The sequence below is a fragment of the Papio anubis genome, chromosome 1 (genome assembly GCF_008728515.1).
Source record: "Papio anubis isolate 15944 chromosome 1, Panubis1.0, whole genome shotgun sequence".
In the NCBI taxonomy this organism is placed as follows: domain Eukaryota; kingdom Metazoa; phylum Chordata; class Mammalia; order Primates; family Cercopithecidae; genus Papio; species Papio anubis.
Genome location: NC_044976.1, coordinates 195,226,159 through 195,244,088, shown reverse-complemented (window position 1 = coordinate 195,244,088; position 17,930 = coordinate 195,226,159). Strand labels below are relative to the sequence as shown.

General features: G+C 40.5%; 1 protein-coding gene across 1 annotated transcript in view; it reads right to left on the bottom strand.

Annotated features, from left to right (window-relative positions):
• The window catches only part of TMCO1 (transmembrane and coiled-coil domains 1), a 42,150-nt gene extending 24,808 nt beyond the window's left edge, over positions 1–17,342 (bottom strand). The window contains exons 1-4 of the mRNA XM_021931059.2: positions 16,120–17,342; positions 15,629–15,706; positions 6,890–6,949; positions 1,688–1,734 (exon numbers count right to left, since the gene is read on the bottom strand). Of these exons, the coding sequence (XP_021786751.1) occupies positions 1,688–1,734; positions 6,890–6,949; positions 15,629–15,706; positions 16,120–16,342 (408 nt within the window). The 5' untranslated portion in view covers positions 16,343–17,342. The remainder of the gene's footprint in view (positions 1–1,687; positions 1,735–6,889; positions 6,950–15,628; positions 15,707–16,119) is intronic.
• Positions 17,343–17,930: the final 588 nt, after the last annotated feature.

The window sequence follows — 17,930 nt, the reverse complement described above, 5'->3', positions numbered from 1 at the left end:
TGTCATTGTATACCAAAAAAACCACATCTAAAGCATATCTCAAAAGTTTTGGTTTCATGTCATTTTTTTAAAAAGTACTCCTTAGCAGTTCAAGACCAACCTGGCCAACATAGTGAAACCCCATCTGTACTAAAAATACAAAAAATTAGCCAGGCGTAGTGGCAGGTGCCTGTAATCCCAGCTACTTGGGAGGCTGAGGCAGGAGAATCTCTTGAACCCGGGAGGCGGAGGTTGCAGTGAGCCGAGATTGTGCCACTGCACTCCTGCCCCAGGATACAGAGTAAGACTCTGCCTCAAAAAAAAAAAAGTACTCCTTAGCAAAAAGCTATAGTTTTATGTTGGCTAACCCACTCTTCACCTCCAATTCCTCTTCTTGCCACCCAGTGAGGAAGAATATTGGGGTGACTTTGTGGCCCAATTCTGGCCAATGAGTTAATAAGTACTGGCAAAAGGCCTCTCAGTAAGTAAAAGAGAACTATTGCACAGTTCAGGTGTCCTGTGTTAAATATATAGAAGTGAAAAATTAAGCTATATAATTAGCCTATCTATGCTTTAGGAAGACATGCTCAAATAAAGCCTACTCTTAATAAATAATGAGGAAATTGGTAATGAAATCACTCTTCCTTATACTTCATGGTATGCCAGATAGTGAGAACAAAAGGTCTCTTTAAAGAACAGAAAAGCCAGGCACAGTAGCTCACACCTGTAATCCCAGCACTTTGGGAGGCCAAGGCAGGTGGATGGCTTGAGCTCAGGAGTTCAAGACCAGCCTGGGCAACAGAGCAAGACCCCATCTCTACAAAAAAATACAAAAATAAACCAGGCATGGTGGCACACGCCTGTAATCCAAGCTACTTGGGAGGCTGAGGTAGGAGGAGCATGAAAGCCCAGGTGGCAGAGGTTGCAGTCAGTCGAGATAGAGCCACTGTACTCCAACCTTGGTAATAGAGCAAGACTCTGTCTCAAAAAAAGAAAAAAAAAAAAAAGACTGGGCAGGGTGCAGTGGCTCACGCCTATAATCCCAATACTCCGGGTGGCTGGGGCAGGAGGATCCATCACTTGAGCCCAGGAATTCAAGATCAGTATGGGCAAGATGGCAAGACCTCATCTCTACAAAAAAAACATTAAAAATTAGCCAGGCATGGTGTACTCCTGTAGTCCCAGCCACTTGGGAGGCTGAGACAGGAGGATCCCTAGGGCCCAAGAATTCACAGTGGCAGTGAGCTCTGATGGTGCTACTACATTCCAGCCTGGGTGACAAAGCAAGACCCTGTCTCTAAAAAAGAAACAACAACACAAGACAATAATAAAAGCCATTTATAATGTTCCAACTCCTATATTGGGATTACACATATCACCATAAAACCAAAGATTCAGCATTAACATACACAAGAAAAAGAAAATGAACTACTTCATTTGAAAACACAAGAGGGAACTAAGAACTGTGTGAAGAGGACAAATTATGACCTCTGAGACAGTCTAAAAAAGCTACTTATAATATTAAAATGAAGTTTAAGAGCAGGAGCATATTTTCACTTCCATTTGGTCCAGGAACACCCATGATATTATTTATAGCCTTCACAAGTGATAAATTTCTGAAAAGGTGAGTGCAATGCACTTGATGTAAATCAGTCTTTTGCTAAAAACATTATGTGGTTAACCATGAAGTTATATTTAGGTCTCTTACCATTGATAGATCTCTGTTGTTATTCTTCAGTTTCTCTTCTTGTCTCTCTGCAATGAATTAATGAGATGGTTAATACATATAATGCTGAGCACAAAGCAGCTGTTAAATAAACTGTCACTGGTTGGTGATTACAAAAGTACTCTATCTCAATATCATTTAATAAGATGATGAAAACACCGGGGATAGTATACATTTTGTACTCAGAAGATTCAAATTCAGCAGAGCACCAAAATATTTCAGTTTAAATAAATACAATCTTTAGAGTTTTTTTGAAATTACCTCTGGCATTAAATGTCTTAACTCTGTACATTAATATATATGCTTATGTTACACCAATGGGAATTGCTAGTTAATTTGTAAATATAATGATTGTACTTAGATGTCTCAAATTAGTTATCCTTCTCTTAAATTTTCTCCCTTTTTTCAATTTCTCTAAAATGGCATATAGTCTAAAATTATAAGCCAGTTGATAGGATGAACTTAAAATTCAGGTTCTAGCTGGGCAATGCCAGCACTTTGGGAGGCTGAGGTAAACACCACTTGAGGCCAGGAGTTCAAGACCATCCTGGGTAACATAGCAAGACCCTGTCTCTACAAAAAATTTACAAATTAGCCAACCATGATGGTATGCCCCTGTAGTCCCAGCTACTGGGAGGCTACAGTGGGAGGATTACTTGAGCCCAGGAGTTTGAGGCTGCACTGGGCCATGAACGCATCACTGTGCTCCAGCCTAGGCGACAGGGTAAGACTCTGTCTTAAAATAAAAAAAACAAAAAACTATGCATTCTCTAAGTAGTGAACTTTTAGAATACAACATCTATGAAATTTGAGAAAATTTCATGGAAAGAATAATCTGGAAATATGCAGAAGATACATTTATATTTAGAATGATTTATTTTCCAAGGTGACTAGCAAAAGGGAAAATTAAAAGTCAGAAAAGGAATACTCCAAAAATGGAGCTACATTTCTTGTGGCTGTTGGAATAAACTAGCAGCAATGATGACATCCATCTGACCACAGAGTCAGTAGACCTTCAGCCAATCCAAATAACACAGAAAACGGCCTAGAATGAATGTATAAATTCAGGGCCCCAAATATATTAAATTTCAAAAATTTCCTCTCATATTTAAATCCAGGTCATGAAGAAAAAAGGCCAGAAAAAAGGCCAGGTGTGGTAGCCCACATCTGTAATCCCAGCTCTTTGGGAGGCTGAATTAGGAGGATTGCTTGAGCCCAGGAGTTCAAGGGCAACACAGAGAAACCCCATCTCTACAAAAAAAACTTAAAAATTAGCCAGGCATGGTGGTATATGCCTATAGTCTGAGTTATTCAAGGAAGCTGAGGCAAGAGGAGTTAAGGGTTGCAGTGAGCCATGAACATGGCACTATACTTCAGCCTGGGCTGACAGAGAGTAACCCTGCCTCAAAAACAAACACAAAACAAAACAAAACTAAAAAAGAGAAGAAAAGAGATATTTATCCCACTCAGACAAGCTTCAGAATGTCTGCCCGCCCTTTCCCACCCACCTTCTGGGGATATCTGCCTGGCATCATACCTAGTTGAAGGGTTAGCCTCATGAAGATTTATAACATCCTCTGTCCTACTACTGCTGACCCAAGAGGCAGTCAAACCATAGGCCTATGGCATAAAAAGATTGGCTGGACCAATTAGATTCCCCTCTCAGGAATTTATGCTAGAAAATTTTGGTAAAATAAATCAATTAACTAGGGGAACAGAAATAGAAAAGTTATAATATAGTACTGGCTCCAAAACTTAATTTGCCTAAGAATTATATGAACAGCTTGTTTAAAAAAAGAAAAAGAAAAAAGTAGACTCCTGGGTCCCACATCCAGAGATCCTGACTCAGTAAAGTCTGGGAGTAATACTTGGAACCCTTCATTTTTCGTAAGTATCTCAAGCAATACTGATGTAGGTAGTCTATAGATCACACTATGAAAATACTGAGATAGAACCCCAGGACACAAGCATCTGGAGCGGATATTCCTAAGGGGTTGGTGGCGGGGAAGGACACAGGGAAGGTTAGGTGAAGGCAAAAGCTGAATGCCAAAAAAATTAGTGAAATCTTACAGTGAAGATCCCTGTCTGACTTTTTCTCAAGACTTGCTCTGCTTGCAGGACTTGCTTTACCACGGTTCCTGCCTTACTGTAACCACTTAGTTCAGCTTTGCCTGAGTTTCTCATCACGTATATCCTTCAAATAAACCTCTAATGACTTCTTTATTTGGAATGCAACAAAACAAACTATATAAAATTCATATGCCAAAAGTAAATTCATTTTTCTTCTATAAGAGGGAAATGCAAAATAGCCAAAACATTTGCTTCTGAAATTAAGAACTGGGAACATCAAATCTTCAGTTAAAAAGCAAAAGACACTTCCACTGCAGATTAATGGTTCTTTCAAGGACTGTTATCAAAGAGCTTCACCTAGTGAAATCAATGACATTTTGCTTCTCTGGAACACTGAATATTGCTGGCTGCTTCCCTCTTACTGAAAACTCCCTTCTTTCAGTGCAGTGGCTTTACTCTTTATGCCCCCTTTTTCCCCAGATACTATATATATATTTGTAAATAAGTTCACGTGAGGAATCTGGGCTAAGAAAAAGTAAGGGTTAGATAATAACAAAACCATAGAGGATCCGTACATAAAAATACATTTAATTGGTCCTATAAACTTGCTGGAGATGAACAGCAAATCTCATTCTAGGCTTAACAGCAGCCAATTCAAAGGAAAACAAAAATCAGTTTGAACACAGTGTCAGTAAGATAAAATAAATCAATTACTTATGAGAACTGCTACTTTTCCTGACATTGAAAACTAATAGAAACAGTTTCCACAATTTCTTATCGAAAGACAATTGTGTAATGTTGTGGATGTTTTTAAATATATTCCATAGTAATACTATAACAAAGTGTATGATACCTGACTGAATTTTTCATAAGCCTAACAATGCAAATGCCAAGGCGAAATACAGTAAAAGCATTTTATGAAGTCCAAAATAATCCAGTTTAGGTTTACAGATTTCTGATAGTCTGGCTTAATCTAAGATTAAAATGTACAAATCTAGAGAATGGATAGATCATCTTTCAAGCAATTCCTCATAAATATTACATCTCATAATTCCTAGTAAGATTTTGATAAGCAACTCTTCATAAATACTACTACTTTTTTTTTTGCAACAAAGTTTTGCTCTTGTTGTCCAGTCTGGAGTAAAATGGCACGATCTCAGCTCACTGCAACCTTCACCTCCCACCTGCCGGATTCAAGTGATTCTCTTGCCTCAGCCTCCCAAGTAGCTGGGATTACAGGCATGCGCCACTATGCCTGGTTAATTTTTGTATTTTTAGTAGAGACAGGGTTTCGTCATGTTGGTCAGGCTGGTATTGAACTCCTGACCTCAGGTGAGCCACCCGTCTTGGTCTCCCAAAGTGCTGGGATTACAGGTGTGAGCCACCACGCCCAGCCATAAATACTATTTCTTATAACTTCTGATGAGATTTTTTTTTTGGGTGAGCAAACAATTCAGGGTTGCACTCCATGTTAAGATCATTTGAATTCAGATACTCTGTGTTGCCAATTTAAGGACAGAGGATAATCTGCCTTCCATTCTTATATCCTTCCTATTCTTTATAGCAAAGGTACTTGAAAGAGTTGTCCATGTTCAATGTCTTCATTTTCTCACTGTCTGCATTCTCAATGTCTGCATTCTCTCCTTCATTTATATGATCTGGCTTCTGTCCCCCATCATGCCACTGAAACCATTTTTGCTAAAAGCACTAATAACCTCCATTTCTTAGACATTTACCATCATCATCAGGTCCTTCCTCCTCCCTGACACTCTCCTCTCAACTTCTGTGACACTACTACTTTCAACTTATCTGGCAATACTTTTTCAGAACTTTACTTCCTCTGTTGTTCCTTAAATTTCTGTTCCTCAAGACTCTCGGCCAGCACGGTGGCTCACGCCCATAAGCCCAGCACTTGGAGAGGTTGAGGCAGGCGGATCACCTGAGGTCAGAAGTTTGAAACCAGCCTGGCTAACTTGGGGAAATCCTGTCTCTACTAAAAATACAAAAATTAGCCAGGTGTGGTGGTACATGCCCATAGTCCCAGCTACTCGTGAGGCTGAGGAAGGAAAATCGCTTGAATCCGGGAGGCCGAGGTCGCCGTGAGCCGAGATCACACCACTGCACTACAGCCTGGGAAACGAGTGACATTCCGTCTCAAAAAAAACAAAAACAAAACAAGCAAACAAACAAAAAAGTACTTATCATCCTGCATAGTAATCATTTATTTTCTGGTCTATTTTCCCCCTCTAAACACAGTTCATAAAAATAGAATCTTTTTCTACTCTGTTTCTCCAATGCCGTTAGGGATAACTGACACATACAGTAAATGTTCAATAGCATTTTCCCATAGAATTAAGTAAACAGACCACTTAAAAAACATCCAGGATCACTATACTAACTGAAAAACTTTAATCAGAACAGGAATTGACATAATCTAATTGCACGGAATTCTCCCCTGGGCTGTAACAGCAGTGACCTAGGTATACAGACACAGTTTCTGAAACAAATACACAATCTCATAATAATCTTTTTCCTAATTTCAGAATCAAGAAACATCATAATGTATAAAAACAAATCATATACAATCCTTATGAATTGCCTTTTGGAAAACAGAATTACTTAAATTCTAAATTATACTAAAAAACTAAAAACATATGATATGTTCATTATTTCTCCAATTATATCAAAATTACTCAGAAAATTTCCTACCCCTTGGTGGATTTCCATCACTAGTCAATACTCAGTAAGGAAGCCATGGAAACAACGAATACAAGTAAGACTTAAGTGGAAATAATCATCCCAGATATAAAAAAAATATGCTTTTACAAACTATGCCAAAAACCCTCAGCCAAGTTCAAAAGCCACAACTGTCATTTTACAAAACTCAAATTCCAAAGCTAAGAGCAAAAATAGAGGAACTGCTTAAATTTGTCCTGTATACCTCACGAAATGGGTAAGAATCAAGTGAGATAAAGAATGCACGTGCTTTATAAACCATAAAATCATAGAAATGTGAGTTATCACTATTAATAATTTTATTATAGTTTCATTATCTAAGAATTAATTTTTTTCCAAGAAAAACCAAATTTCATTTTGACTAATATCTCATCTTACCTATTTTCTTTTTCTGTTGTCGACCAGCTGACTCTGTTATTGTTTCCTTCTTCTTTTCCACTGTAAACAACATAGTAACATAGTAAAAATTAACTGGACTATACCAAAGAAACAAAGGATGCTTTATTACAGCTGAACCAATGAAAAAAGCTTGCAAGAAAGTTACACAGTGACTGATTATGGTCATGATTAAGTTAACTGGTCCACTCTCACAGCTACTGATGGTAAAAGGTAGATGCAACATTCTAAGAATGAAACAACAATTCTAAGCATCATTAATCAAATACCCATAAAGAATTATATTGATACGATCATAATGAAAACAGACCATCAGCTGAGGATGATTACCTTAGCTAGCGTCAAAGCACAATTTTCAAATTCTGCTCTCTCAGATAACTAGGTTAATTGTAATTCCATTATCTTATGACAAACGGTAGAAATTTATTCACTCAGTTATTCGCTGCCTAAATAACTCTAAGCAGATGAAAAAAATATGCTCCCTACCTTCTAAAGAATACTTTAGTCAGGGGAGATAATCAAATGACAATTACAGTAATGTGACAAGATAGATATATGCACACTGCAGGAAAATCAGGAGAGCCAGAAAAGCTAAGACCAGCCAGACGCAGTGACTCACACCTGTAACCCCAGCACTTTGGGAGGCCTAGGCGGGCGAATCACCTGAGGTCAGGAGTTTGAGACCAGCCTCGCCAACATATAGTGAAACCCCATCTCTACTAAAAAACATACAAAACTGAGCTGGGCGTAGTGGCATACGCCTGTAATTCCAGCTGTGTGGGAAGCTGAGGCAGGAGAATCACTTGAACCCAGAAGGTGGAGGTTGCAGTGAGTCAAGATCGCACCATTCCACTCCAGTCTGGGCAACAGAGCGAGACTCTGTCTCTCAAAAAAAAAAAAAAAAAAAAGACCAATTTTTCTGATGCATTTCAATTACTATCAAGATTACATAACAATAAGCTTTTGAAAAAGAAATAGTGGACCAGGCGCGGTGGTTCACACCTGTAATCCCAGCGCTTTGGAAGGCCAAGGCGGGTGGATCACGAGGTCAAGAGATCCAGACCATCCTGGCCAACATGGTGAAAACCCATCTCTACTAAAAATACAAAAATTAGCTGCGCGTGGTGGCACATGCCTGTAGTCCCAGCTACTTGGGAGGCAGAGGCAAGAGAATTGCTTGAACCCGGGAGGCAGAAGTTGCAGTGAGCCGAGATCTCACCACTGCACTCCAGTCTGGCAACAGAGCGAGACCCCATCTCAAAAAAAAAAAAAAGAAAAGAAAAGAAAAGAAAAAGAAAAAGAAAAAGAAATAGTATAACGTATTTATATTATATTTTCTATCTTTAATCTCCTGTAAATGGACTAGGGATATGTCAAAAATTGCCTTTACTTAGTTTATTTATATTACCTGTTACCCATATTATTTTAGTATGCTAATGGCAAACAGTACGGTATAAGTATCATTTCTAAAACCTACATTAAAGAGAATTAGCAGGTAGAACTCTTTCCCTTAGTAGAAGAAGTCTGTCCCTGAATTCTAAAAGCAAAATTAGTATCACTGCTTTATCTAAGAATTGTAAAATTCAATTTGACTCCAATATTGCAAATGAAATTTAAAGGGTTGGCGAAAATATGTGATTTATGTGATTTGTGTGTGTGTGTGTGTGTGTGTATGTGTGTATAGTTTATGTATGTTCTGGGAGACTGAGTAACAGATACTGTTCTAGGTAAAGAGAAAGATAAGATATAGGCGAGGCATGGTGGCTTACACCTGTAATCCCAACACTTTGGGAGGGTGAAACAGGAAGACTGCTTGAGCCCAGGAGTTTGGGATCAGCCTGGGCAACATGGCAAGACTCTGTCTCTATAAAAAATTTAAAAATTAGCTGAGTGTGGTGGCACATGCCTATAGTCCCAGCTACTCAGAAGGCTGAGGCAGGAGGAGCTCTTGAGCCTAGGAGCTTGAGGCTGCAGTGAGCTGTGTTCGCTCCACTGCACTCCAGCCTATGAGAGAGAGAAATCCTGTTGCCAAAATAAAATAAAATAAAACACAACATCATGTATACGGAAAGAGAGAGAGAAAGATTTTGAATGAACATACTAGTGAGAGATCATAAAAGAAAAATGTCAAATTTCACATTTTAAGATGTTATAAAAACAACATTTTATGTTGGGTGCAGTGGCTCAGGTCTGTAAGCCCAGCACTTTGAGAGGCCAAGATGGGAGGATTGTTTCAGTTCAGGAGTTCGAGATCAGCATGGGCAACATGGCGAAACCTCGTCTCTACCAAAACTACAAAATCAGCCAGCCATGGTGGTGCACTCCTGTGGTGCCAGCTGCTCAGGAGGCTGAGATGAGAGGATCACAGGAGCCCAGGAAGTCGACACTGCAGTGAGCCATGATTGGGCCACTGTACTCCAACCTGGGTGACACAGTGAAACCCTGTCTCAAAAAAATAAATAAATAAAAAATAAACATTTTTATTAAAATGTTATAAGGATAACATTTCAAAAGACAAAATGGATTTAGAAAACACTTAATGTTTTATTCTTTATCATTATTATTAAACAAAGAAACAAAAATATTTCTTTCCCACCCTAGAAGGACTGTAACACAACTACTTGGCATTCAATCGTGACTGCATAGAAAACAGGGCAATAAAAAGACAGAAGGCTAGAGAATGGAAACATAAGACAATTTCATAAACATTAGTCTGGTCTTCTAGCAGACCAGATTGAGACTAGATAAACTGTTTTTAGGGATATATTAATCTAATATTTTTCAAACTTCATGAGGTTGTGATGAAACCTTGGTGTGTTGATATTTATTCATCAGAATCTTACCTGACAACAAGAAGTAGAAATGTCAGAGTTGACAAAAATAAAAGATGTCTACTATGAAACGCATTTCTGTCCATGACCTGGTATTCCTGCATTCTGAATTCCAAAGTTCTGCCAAACAGTTTATAGATTGTTCTAAAAGATTTATCCTATTTTACCGTAAACAACATAACTCATACTTCACAGCAATTTATACTTAGTAAATGCTCTCAAATAAACAAATGTGTTACAAGAATCAAGTTATATATACTGTACTGTAATCTTTCTCATTTATTGAAGTATCCTTTCATTAGTATATATTATAATAGTAACACAATAAAAGGAGACCCACTGATATTCAGAGTACATCTATAAGCCCAGTGACCATCTGAGTCAACCAACTCACTACCTTTAAGAAAGCATTTTCTTTTGCTAAAGGCAGCTCAGTAGGACTGCTTTTTGGGTATCAGTATTCTTTTAAAAATGCCAAGGACCAGATCAGCACAAGCAAAGTAACCTATATCAAATTCTGATTCAAACCTCTTTATATTTTTTGATGTTCTTCAAAAACCCTATAAACTTCCCTTGCTTAAATTCATACTAAGTATCAGAAGGAATTCTGTATTTGCAATTAAGATATTTGTTCAAAGAGGAAATTTACCGTATGTTTTTCCCTTTTAATATTCCTCATGCTAAATATAATAGCTGTGCATTTGATTATACATTCCAGAGACAGAATTTGTGGCCGCTCATTTTATATTGTACTTGCTATGGTAAACTCAACACATAGCAAGCAATCAAATATTTCAATTGATCATATAAAAAAAAATAATACATGCTTACTGAGTTTTGGTAGATTATCCGGAGTAGAGGACCTAAGACCACAAGAAATGCCATGAGTCATTCCAATCATCAACCTACCTCATACTTACCTTCAAAGGAAGTATATGAAGAAATTATAGTAAAATTGCAACTATAGACGTGTAAACTGGCAAATGTATTACTTTGTTTTGTTTTTGTTCAAGATTGGATCTCACTCTGTCACCTAGGCTGGAATGCAGTGGCCCAATTTCCCATCTCTGCTCACTGCAAACTCCACCTCCTGAGCTCAAGCAATCCTCCCACCTCAGCCTCCCAAGTAGTTGGGACCACAGACACACGCCACTGTGTCAGGCTAATTTTTTGTATGTTTTGTAGAGATGGGGTTTTGCCATGTTGCCCAGGCTGGTCTTGAACTCCTGAGCTCAAGCAATCTACCTGCCTCAGCCTCCCAAAGTGTTGGGATTACAGGTGTAAGCCACTGCGCCTGGCCTCAACGGTATTACTTTTGCAGTGTACAGTGAAGGAGACTTCATTTATTTCTATAATGTAAATAATTAAAGACAAGGCAATATTGTAGATACCAGTGAAGCTCAAAATCTATAGGGCAAATCCATATTATATAAATATTTAAGGTATGAGTATATTCAAACAAATTTGAAGCTAAATTTGTTTTGTATTTCATAAAACTACTCAATGATATAAATGACATGAAGAACTGTATACAGGGATGCCACTGCGTGCTGCCAACTAGCACAGGATCATAGCACAACAATTTTTCACAAAGAATACATGTGATGTTATGCTATACAGATAATTTATTCAATATACATTTATCAAGTATCTAATATGTGCCAGGCACTGCATTAGGTACTGTGGATACAATGGCCTTTGTCCTCATAGAAATTACAGTTTTGTTGAGGAGAGACACATTACCCTGATGACCATAATCATATACAGGTAAAACTGCAATTGTTACAAACACTCTAAGGAGAGGTATGTGGATAAATCATAAACTATGATAGGAAGATTTGGCCCCGTCTGGGAGACTGGATAAGATCTGAAGAATGTGTAGGATTTTACTAAACAAAATGAGAAGGGAAAATTATTCCAGATAGGAGGAACAACAGATACAAAGTGCCTGTAGTAGGAAACCATAAGACTAGCCCAGAGGACAGAAAAAAGGCATGAATGAATAGAGAATAGGGAGCAAGAGAGAACATGATACAAGACGTAGCCAGGAGAAGGAAGGGTGGTGCTGTACCGTGCTGGACCTTACAGGCCACATGTTTATCCTAAAGCAATTGTGAAGAAATTGAAAGGTTTTAAGAAGGACAAGTAACATAATCAGATTTGTGTTTTAAAACATTACCCTAGATGGATTATAGGGGACAAATTTGAGTGGGTGCAGGTGGACCAGAGAGGAGGTTACTGCAGCAGATTAAATGAAATATAATAGAAGTTTAGACTAGGTGGTGGTAGGAGAAATGGAGAGATGTGAAATGATCTGAAAACTAATCAGGAAAACAGCAATAGGGCTTGGTAACGGACTGCATATATGGGGCAAAAGAAGAAAGCATTCAAATCAATAAATGTTTATTAAACATTTACTATGTGCCAGTCAGTGTTCTAGGTAAACAGGATACATAGGTAAACAACAACAAAGAACCCTGCCCTAGTGGAGTTTTCATTCTAGCAGGTAGAAATACACACTAAACAATAACATGATAAATAAGTAAATCATACAGTATATTAGAAAGTAATAAAAGCAACAGAAAAAAATAGAACAGGGTAAGGAATATTAGGAGTAGGAGAGATTGGCAGGTTGCAGTTTTTTTGTTTTTTTTTGTTTTTTTTTTGAGACGGAGTCTTGCTCTGTCCCCCAAGCTGGAGTGCAGTGGCATGATCTCGGCTCACTGCAAGCTCTGCCTCCCAGGATCATGCCATTCTCCCGCCTCAGCCTCCTGAGTAGCTGGGACTACAGGCGTCCGCCACCGCGCCCGGCTCATTTTTTGTATTTTTAGTAGAGACAGGGTTTCACCGTGGTCTCGATCTCCTGACCTTGTGATCTGCCCGCCTCGGCCTCCCAAAGTGCTGGGATTACAGGCGTGAGCCACCGCGCCCGGCCTGCAGTTTCAAATAGAGTGGTCAACTTAAGTGTCAGGGGTGATGTTGGAACAAAGATTTGAATAAGGTAATAGGATTAGCCCAGCACATACTGTAGGGAAGAACATTTCTAGGCAGAAGGAACAACCACTAGAAAGGTCTCAGCACAGAGTATGGCCAGTATGTGTAAAGAACAGCAAGTTGGACAGTGTGGGTAAAGCAGGGTAAGTGAGAAGAAAGAATATCAGAGTGGTAAAAAGGAAGCTCTGTAGGCCATTATAAGGATGCTGGCTTTTCTGCTGAGTGAAAGGGACATGACCTAATAGGCTTTTAAAAAGATTATTCTGGCTGTCATCTTGAGAACAGACTTCAGGAAGACAGGAACGCTTATTGGAGACTTGCAATAATCCATGCAAAAGATCACAGTGCTTAGACCACAGTGGTTAACACTGGAGCTAATGAAAAATGGTCAAATTCTGGATATCGGAAGCTCTCTGAACCTTTACTGGTTTGGGGTATTTCCCCAAAAAGGAGACCCCACAGTATCTGCAGACAAACTAGATGTGGGTTTTAAGAAGAGTAAAAGAAGCTGGGCGCGGTGGCTCAAGCCTGTAATCCCAGCACTTTGGGAGGCCGAGACGGGCGGATCACGAGGTCAGGAGATCGAGACCATCCTGGCGAACATGGTGAAACCCCGTCTCTACTAAAAAATACAAAAAACTAGCCGGCGCGGTGGTGGGCGCCTGTAGTCCCAACTACTCGGGAGGCTGAGGCAGGAGAATGGCGTGAACCCGGGAGGCGGAGCTTGCAGTGAGCTGAGATCCGGCCATTGCACTCCAGCCTGGGCGGCAGAGTGAGACTCCGTCTCAAAAAAAAAAAAAAAAAAAAAAAAAGAAGAGTAAAAGATAACTGCACAAGAATTATGGCCTGAGCAAGTGGAAGGACAGAAATGCCATAGACCAATATAAAGAAGGCTACAAATGACACAGGCTTAGACATGAGGAACAAGTATTCAATTTGGGACGTGTTGGGACTGAGATGTCCACCAAACATTCTAGCTGAGATAACAAATTGATCCATGGATATGTGAATCTTGCATTAAGGAGAGAGGGTTACATAAATTTGGGAGTGGAGTCACTGGCCAATACAGCTGAAAGATAAGTTCACCAAGGAAGTGAATGTAGAGAAAAAACCTAAATTTCGTGTAACCCCTAACAACAGGAGGTCAAGAAATGAAACCAACAAGTAAACTGCAGAAGAATGATCAGTAAGGGCTGGGCACTGTGGTTCATGCCTGTAAATCCCAGCACTTTGGGAGGCCTAACCAGGAGGATCGCTTGAGCCCAGGAGTTTGAGATCAGCCCTGACAACAGAGCAAGACCTCATCTCTCCAAAATATTAGCCAGTCATGGTGGCGTGCATCTGTAGTCCCAGCTACTCAGGAGTCTGAGGCAGGAGGATCGCTTAAGCCTGGGAGGTCCAGGGTGCAATGAGCTGTTGGGGGTGACAGAGTGAGACCCTGTCTCAAAAAAAAAAAAAAAAAAAAAAATTAAATTAAAAAGTAAAAAATAAAAAAAGGATGACCAGTAAGATGGAGAGCAGCAAAACCGAGAGTATGGTATCCTGGAAGCCAAATTAATAAAGCATATCAAGGTTTCTGGCTTACACTACTGGAAGCATGGAGGTACCCATCACCAAAATAGGGAAATCCTGGAAGAGTATCTTGTTTGTGAAGGTAAAGATAAGGAGTTTGGCTCAGATATGCTGAGGTACATAATCAACATTGAGTAAATGAAGGAACAGTAAGCTGTAATTTTAAAAGCCTGAGTCTGGTCTCTATTCTTTGTTTGCTCTGTGACGTAAGTCGTCATTATCATCCTGAGGCTCAGTTTTCTTTCCTATGACATGGAAGTAATATTTATACGAGTGACCACAAATGGTTGCTGTGTGGATCAAATGTGGTAATTTAAGAAAAAAACTTCAAATCCCTATGAAGATATAAGAAAAAGTCACAGAATACAGAAAGTTGTAGGAATTCTAAGAAACAAAAGTTACATTTAATCCTTATAAGGGAGAAAAGAACAGAGAAAACTAAATCAGGCCTATAAGGAACCATTCACCTTGTACCTTTAGCTGAGTCCTGTGGAATTCCTGCTTTATTTCAAAGGTAACAAACCCTTCTTGTTTTTAATCTTTTCCTCAAACACCTCTTCAACTTCCTAACCCAACTGAAACCTGGCTTATCTCTGAAGACACCACTTACCTTGACACCAGTCATAACGACCTATTATCCTCCAAACATGCCTTAAATGTTAAGATTTCCGTATTTTTGCTCATATGTTATTTCCTTTACCTGGAATTTCCTTTCCCCATTTCATTCTCTATCCAAATTCTAACTATCCACAAGGAACTGCAAGGCCATCAGCATTATGAAGGCTACCATGGTTCCGCACAACTGAATGAAACCTCTTCTTGTTTTTCTAAAGACAAGTCTCACTCTATTGCCCAGGAGGCAGTGTAGTGACACCATCGTGGCCCACTGTGGCCTCAACCTCCTGGGCTCAAGGGATCTTCATGCTTCAGTCTCCCAAATAGCTGGGACTATAGGCGTGTACCACCATACCCAGCTAATTTTTTTTTTGTAGAGATGAGGTCTCCCTATGTTACCCTGGCTGGTCTCAAACCCCTAGGTTCAGTCCTGCCTCAGCCTTCCAAAGTGCTGGGATTAACAGGAGTAAGCCACTGCGCCAGGCTGAACCTCTTTTTAGAACCACCACAGCACAAAACATGTATCTGCCACGTCCCCCACTTCTCTCTAGTTGGTATTACACATTTTGCATAAAAGTCTTCTAGTTCTAAATAGGCTTCAAGTCAGGTTCATCTTTGTACCAGCTGGTGCTCTTAAAATATTTACTGTGAACATGGACTTAATGAGCTTGACGTGTTGAAATTATTTCTAATGTGTTGTCATACTCACATTTTTTACTCTGTTTTTCCACTTCTGCCTTCAGTCTCTTGTACTTGTCTGTCCTGTAAACCAGGACCCAGGTTATGCCTAAAACATTAAAAGCAACATGTTAATAGAGAAATGACTGGAACGATCACAACAAACTATTAGAGGTTACTGTTGGAGAAGGAGGGATTCCAACTTTTTGCTTTGTATTTACCCACAGTTAACTTTTTCAAAGGCTAATACAACTGAGTCTTCAGCCAAAACAACAGTAACATGATGTGAAGGTGTCTCCACCATTACACAAGTGAAATCTACCTGAGACCAAAGAAAACTCGGCAATCGACTCCACACTCCCCTCCCGCTCCTGTTCACGAGTTGCCCAGAGATCCCCTGGAATAGAGTAGATGAGCGTCTCTAGCAAGTAAGGCTCGCGATCTTTCCCCTGGAGGCACAAGGGACCCCGGGGCCCTTCCTCCCGGGGACTGATCAAACGTCTGAGAAATAGCCGCTCTCACCTTCTGCGAGCAAAGCCGTGCACACAGAGATAAAAACGATGAGGAGAGTGTCTGCGAACATAGTGCTCATCTCGCACCTTCGTCCCTGCACTCCCACCCGCCAGGGGGAAAGCGCTCTAGAGCCAGTAAAAGTGAAGCGAAAACGGCTTCCGTAGAGTCCACCACCACCGAGTAACAGACCAACTCTGACAGCCCGAAGATCGCACTTCCGCTTCCGGGGCATAGCACCGGAAAGGTTCGTGTCTGAGAACGGTGTGGCCACGAGAATCTAGAGGAAACGAACCCGCAAGTCACTGGAGCTGAAGGCTGGTACTCAGGCCGAATCTCGCGAGAATTAGAACTATTTCAGACCTAGAGCAGGATAGCTGCGGCGGCGAACTTTGCCCGGTAGTTTTTACTGATTGGGGTGCTGGCGCGCGCCTTTTTCTCGGCCAGAATCCAGCAATTGGGATAATCTTGGCTTCCACCTCAGCCGCACATCTGTAATCGTAATATTAGTTTAGCTTGGGTTTGCCGTGAAGTAAGAAGTCTGACTTGCGCAAACGTACTGAACGCCTGGGTGTAGGTGCCAGGGCAAGGACGTGCAGCTGGGGCCGCGAAATGAGTTAGTTGTGGGCCGCTGGCCTCAAGGAGCGAATGTCAGCGCGAGGAGAAGCAGCTTGTGCATACGCTTTGATAAGGGTTTTAATAGAAGTATTACCACAGTGCTACGTGACACGGTTGAGAGGGTGGTCAGAAGAAACTAACGAAAAGAATTGAAGCAGTGCCTTAGGGGAGTAGGAGTGCTTTTGGAGAAAGCAAAGGACTTTCTAGGCAAAGTGGAAGTCAAATCACGGATGCCTGAAAATTCATAGTGTGATAGTGCAGTGAGTAAGTAATGTGTCTAGAGAAGGGGTCATAAATCCAGATGCCTAGATTAGCGAGAGAATATAAATTACGTTATGCAAGCTGAGCCTAAAAAAATGGTGGAAGGTACTATGATGGATAAAGGAGCATTAAGTTCATCTGAAAGGAGAATTTGATACCCAAATCCAACGCATTTCTCTAGGAGAATGAGCACCCAGTTTCTGAGATGACTTCGTTTCTCAGGAAAATCCAGAAATCCTGGGTTTTATGTGAAACTTCAATTTATACATGCTGGTAACTAATTAAATTTTTAAAATGCCTCAGCAGCGTGGTTTCAGCCATTGTAGACGGTTTCAGCTTTTTCAGACTGGGGTGTGTGTGTGAGAGAGAGAGAGAGTGAGTGAGAAAACCTGGAAGCTGGCGCCGGGCGCGGTGGCTTACGCCTGTAATCCCAGCACTTTGGGAGGCCGAGGCGGGCGGATCACAAGGTCAGGAGATCGAGACCATCCTGGCTAACACGGTGAAACCCCGTCTCTACTAAAAATACAAAAAATTAGACGGATTAGATGGGCGTGGTGGCGGGCACCTGTAGTCCCAGCTACTCGGGAGGCTGAGGCAGTAGAGTGGCGTGAACCCAGAGGCGGAGCTTGCAGTGAGTTGAAATGGCACCACTGCACTCCAGCCTGAGCGACAGTTCGAGACTCCGTCTCAAAAAAAAAAACAAAAAAAAACCCTGGAAGCTGGCTGAGCTGTATCCTCTTGTACTTCCTATCATTGGTGGGTTTTGTTTTTTGTCTTTTGTTTTTTTGAGATGGAGTTTCACTCTTGTTGCCCAGGCTGGAGTGCAGTAGCACAGTCTCGGCTCACTGCAACCTCTGCCTCCAGGTTCAAGCGATTCTCCTGCCTCAGCCTCCCGAGTAGCTGGCACTACAGGCACCCACCTCCACACTCCGCTAATTTTTGTA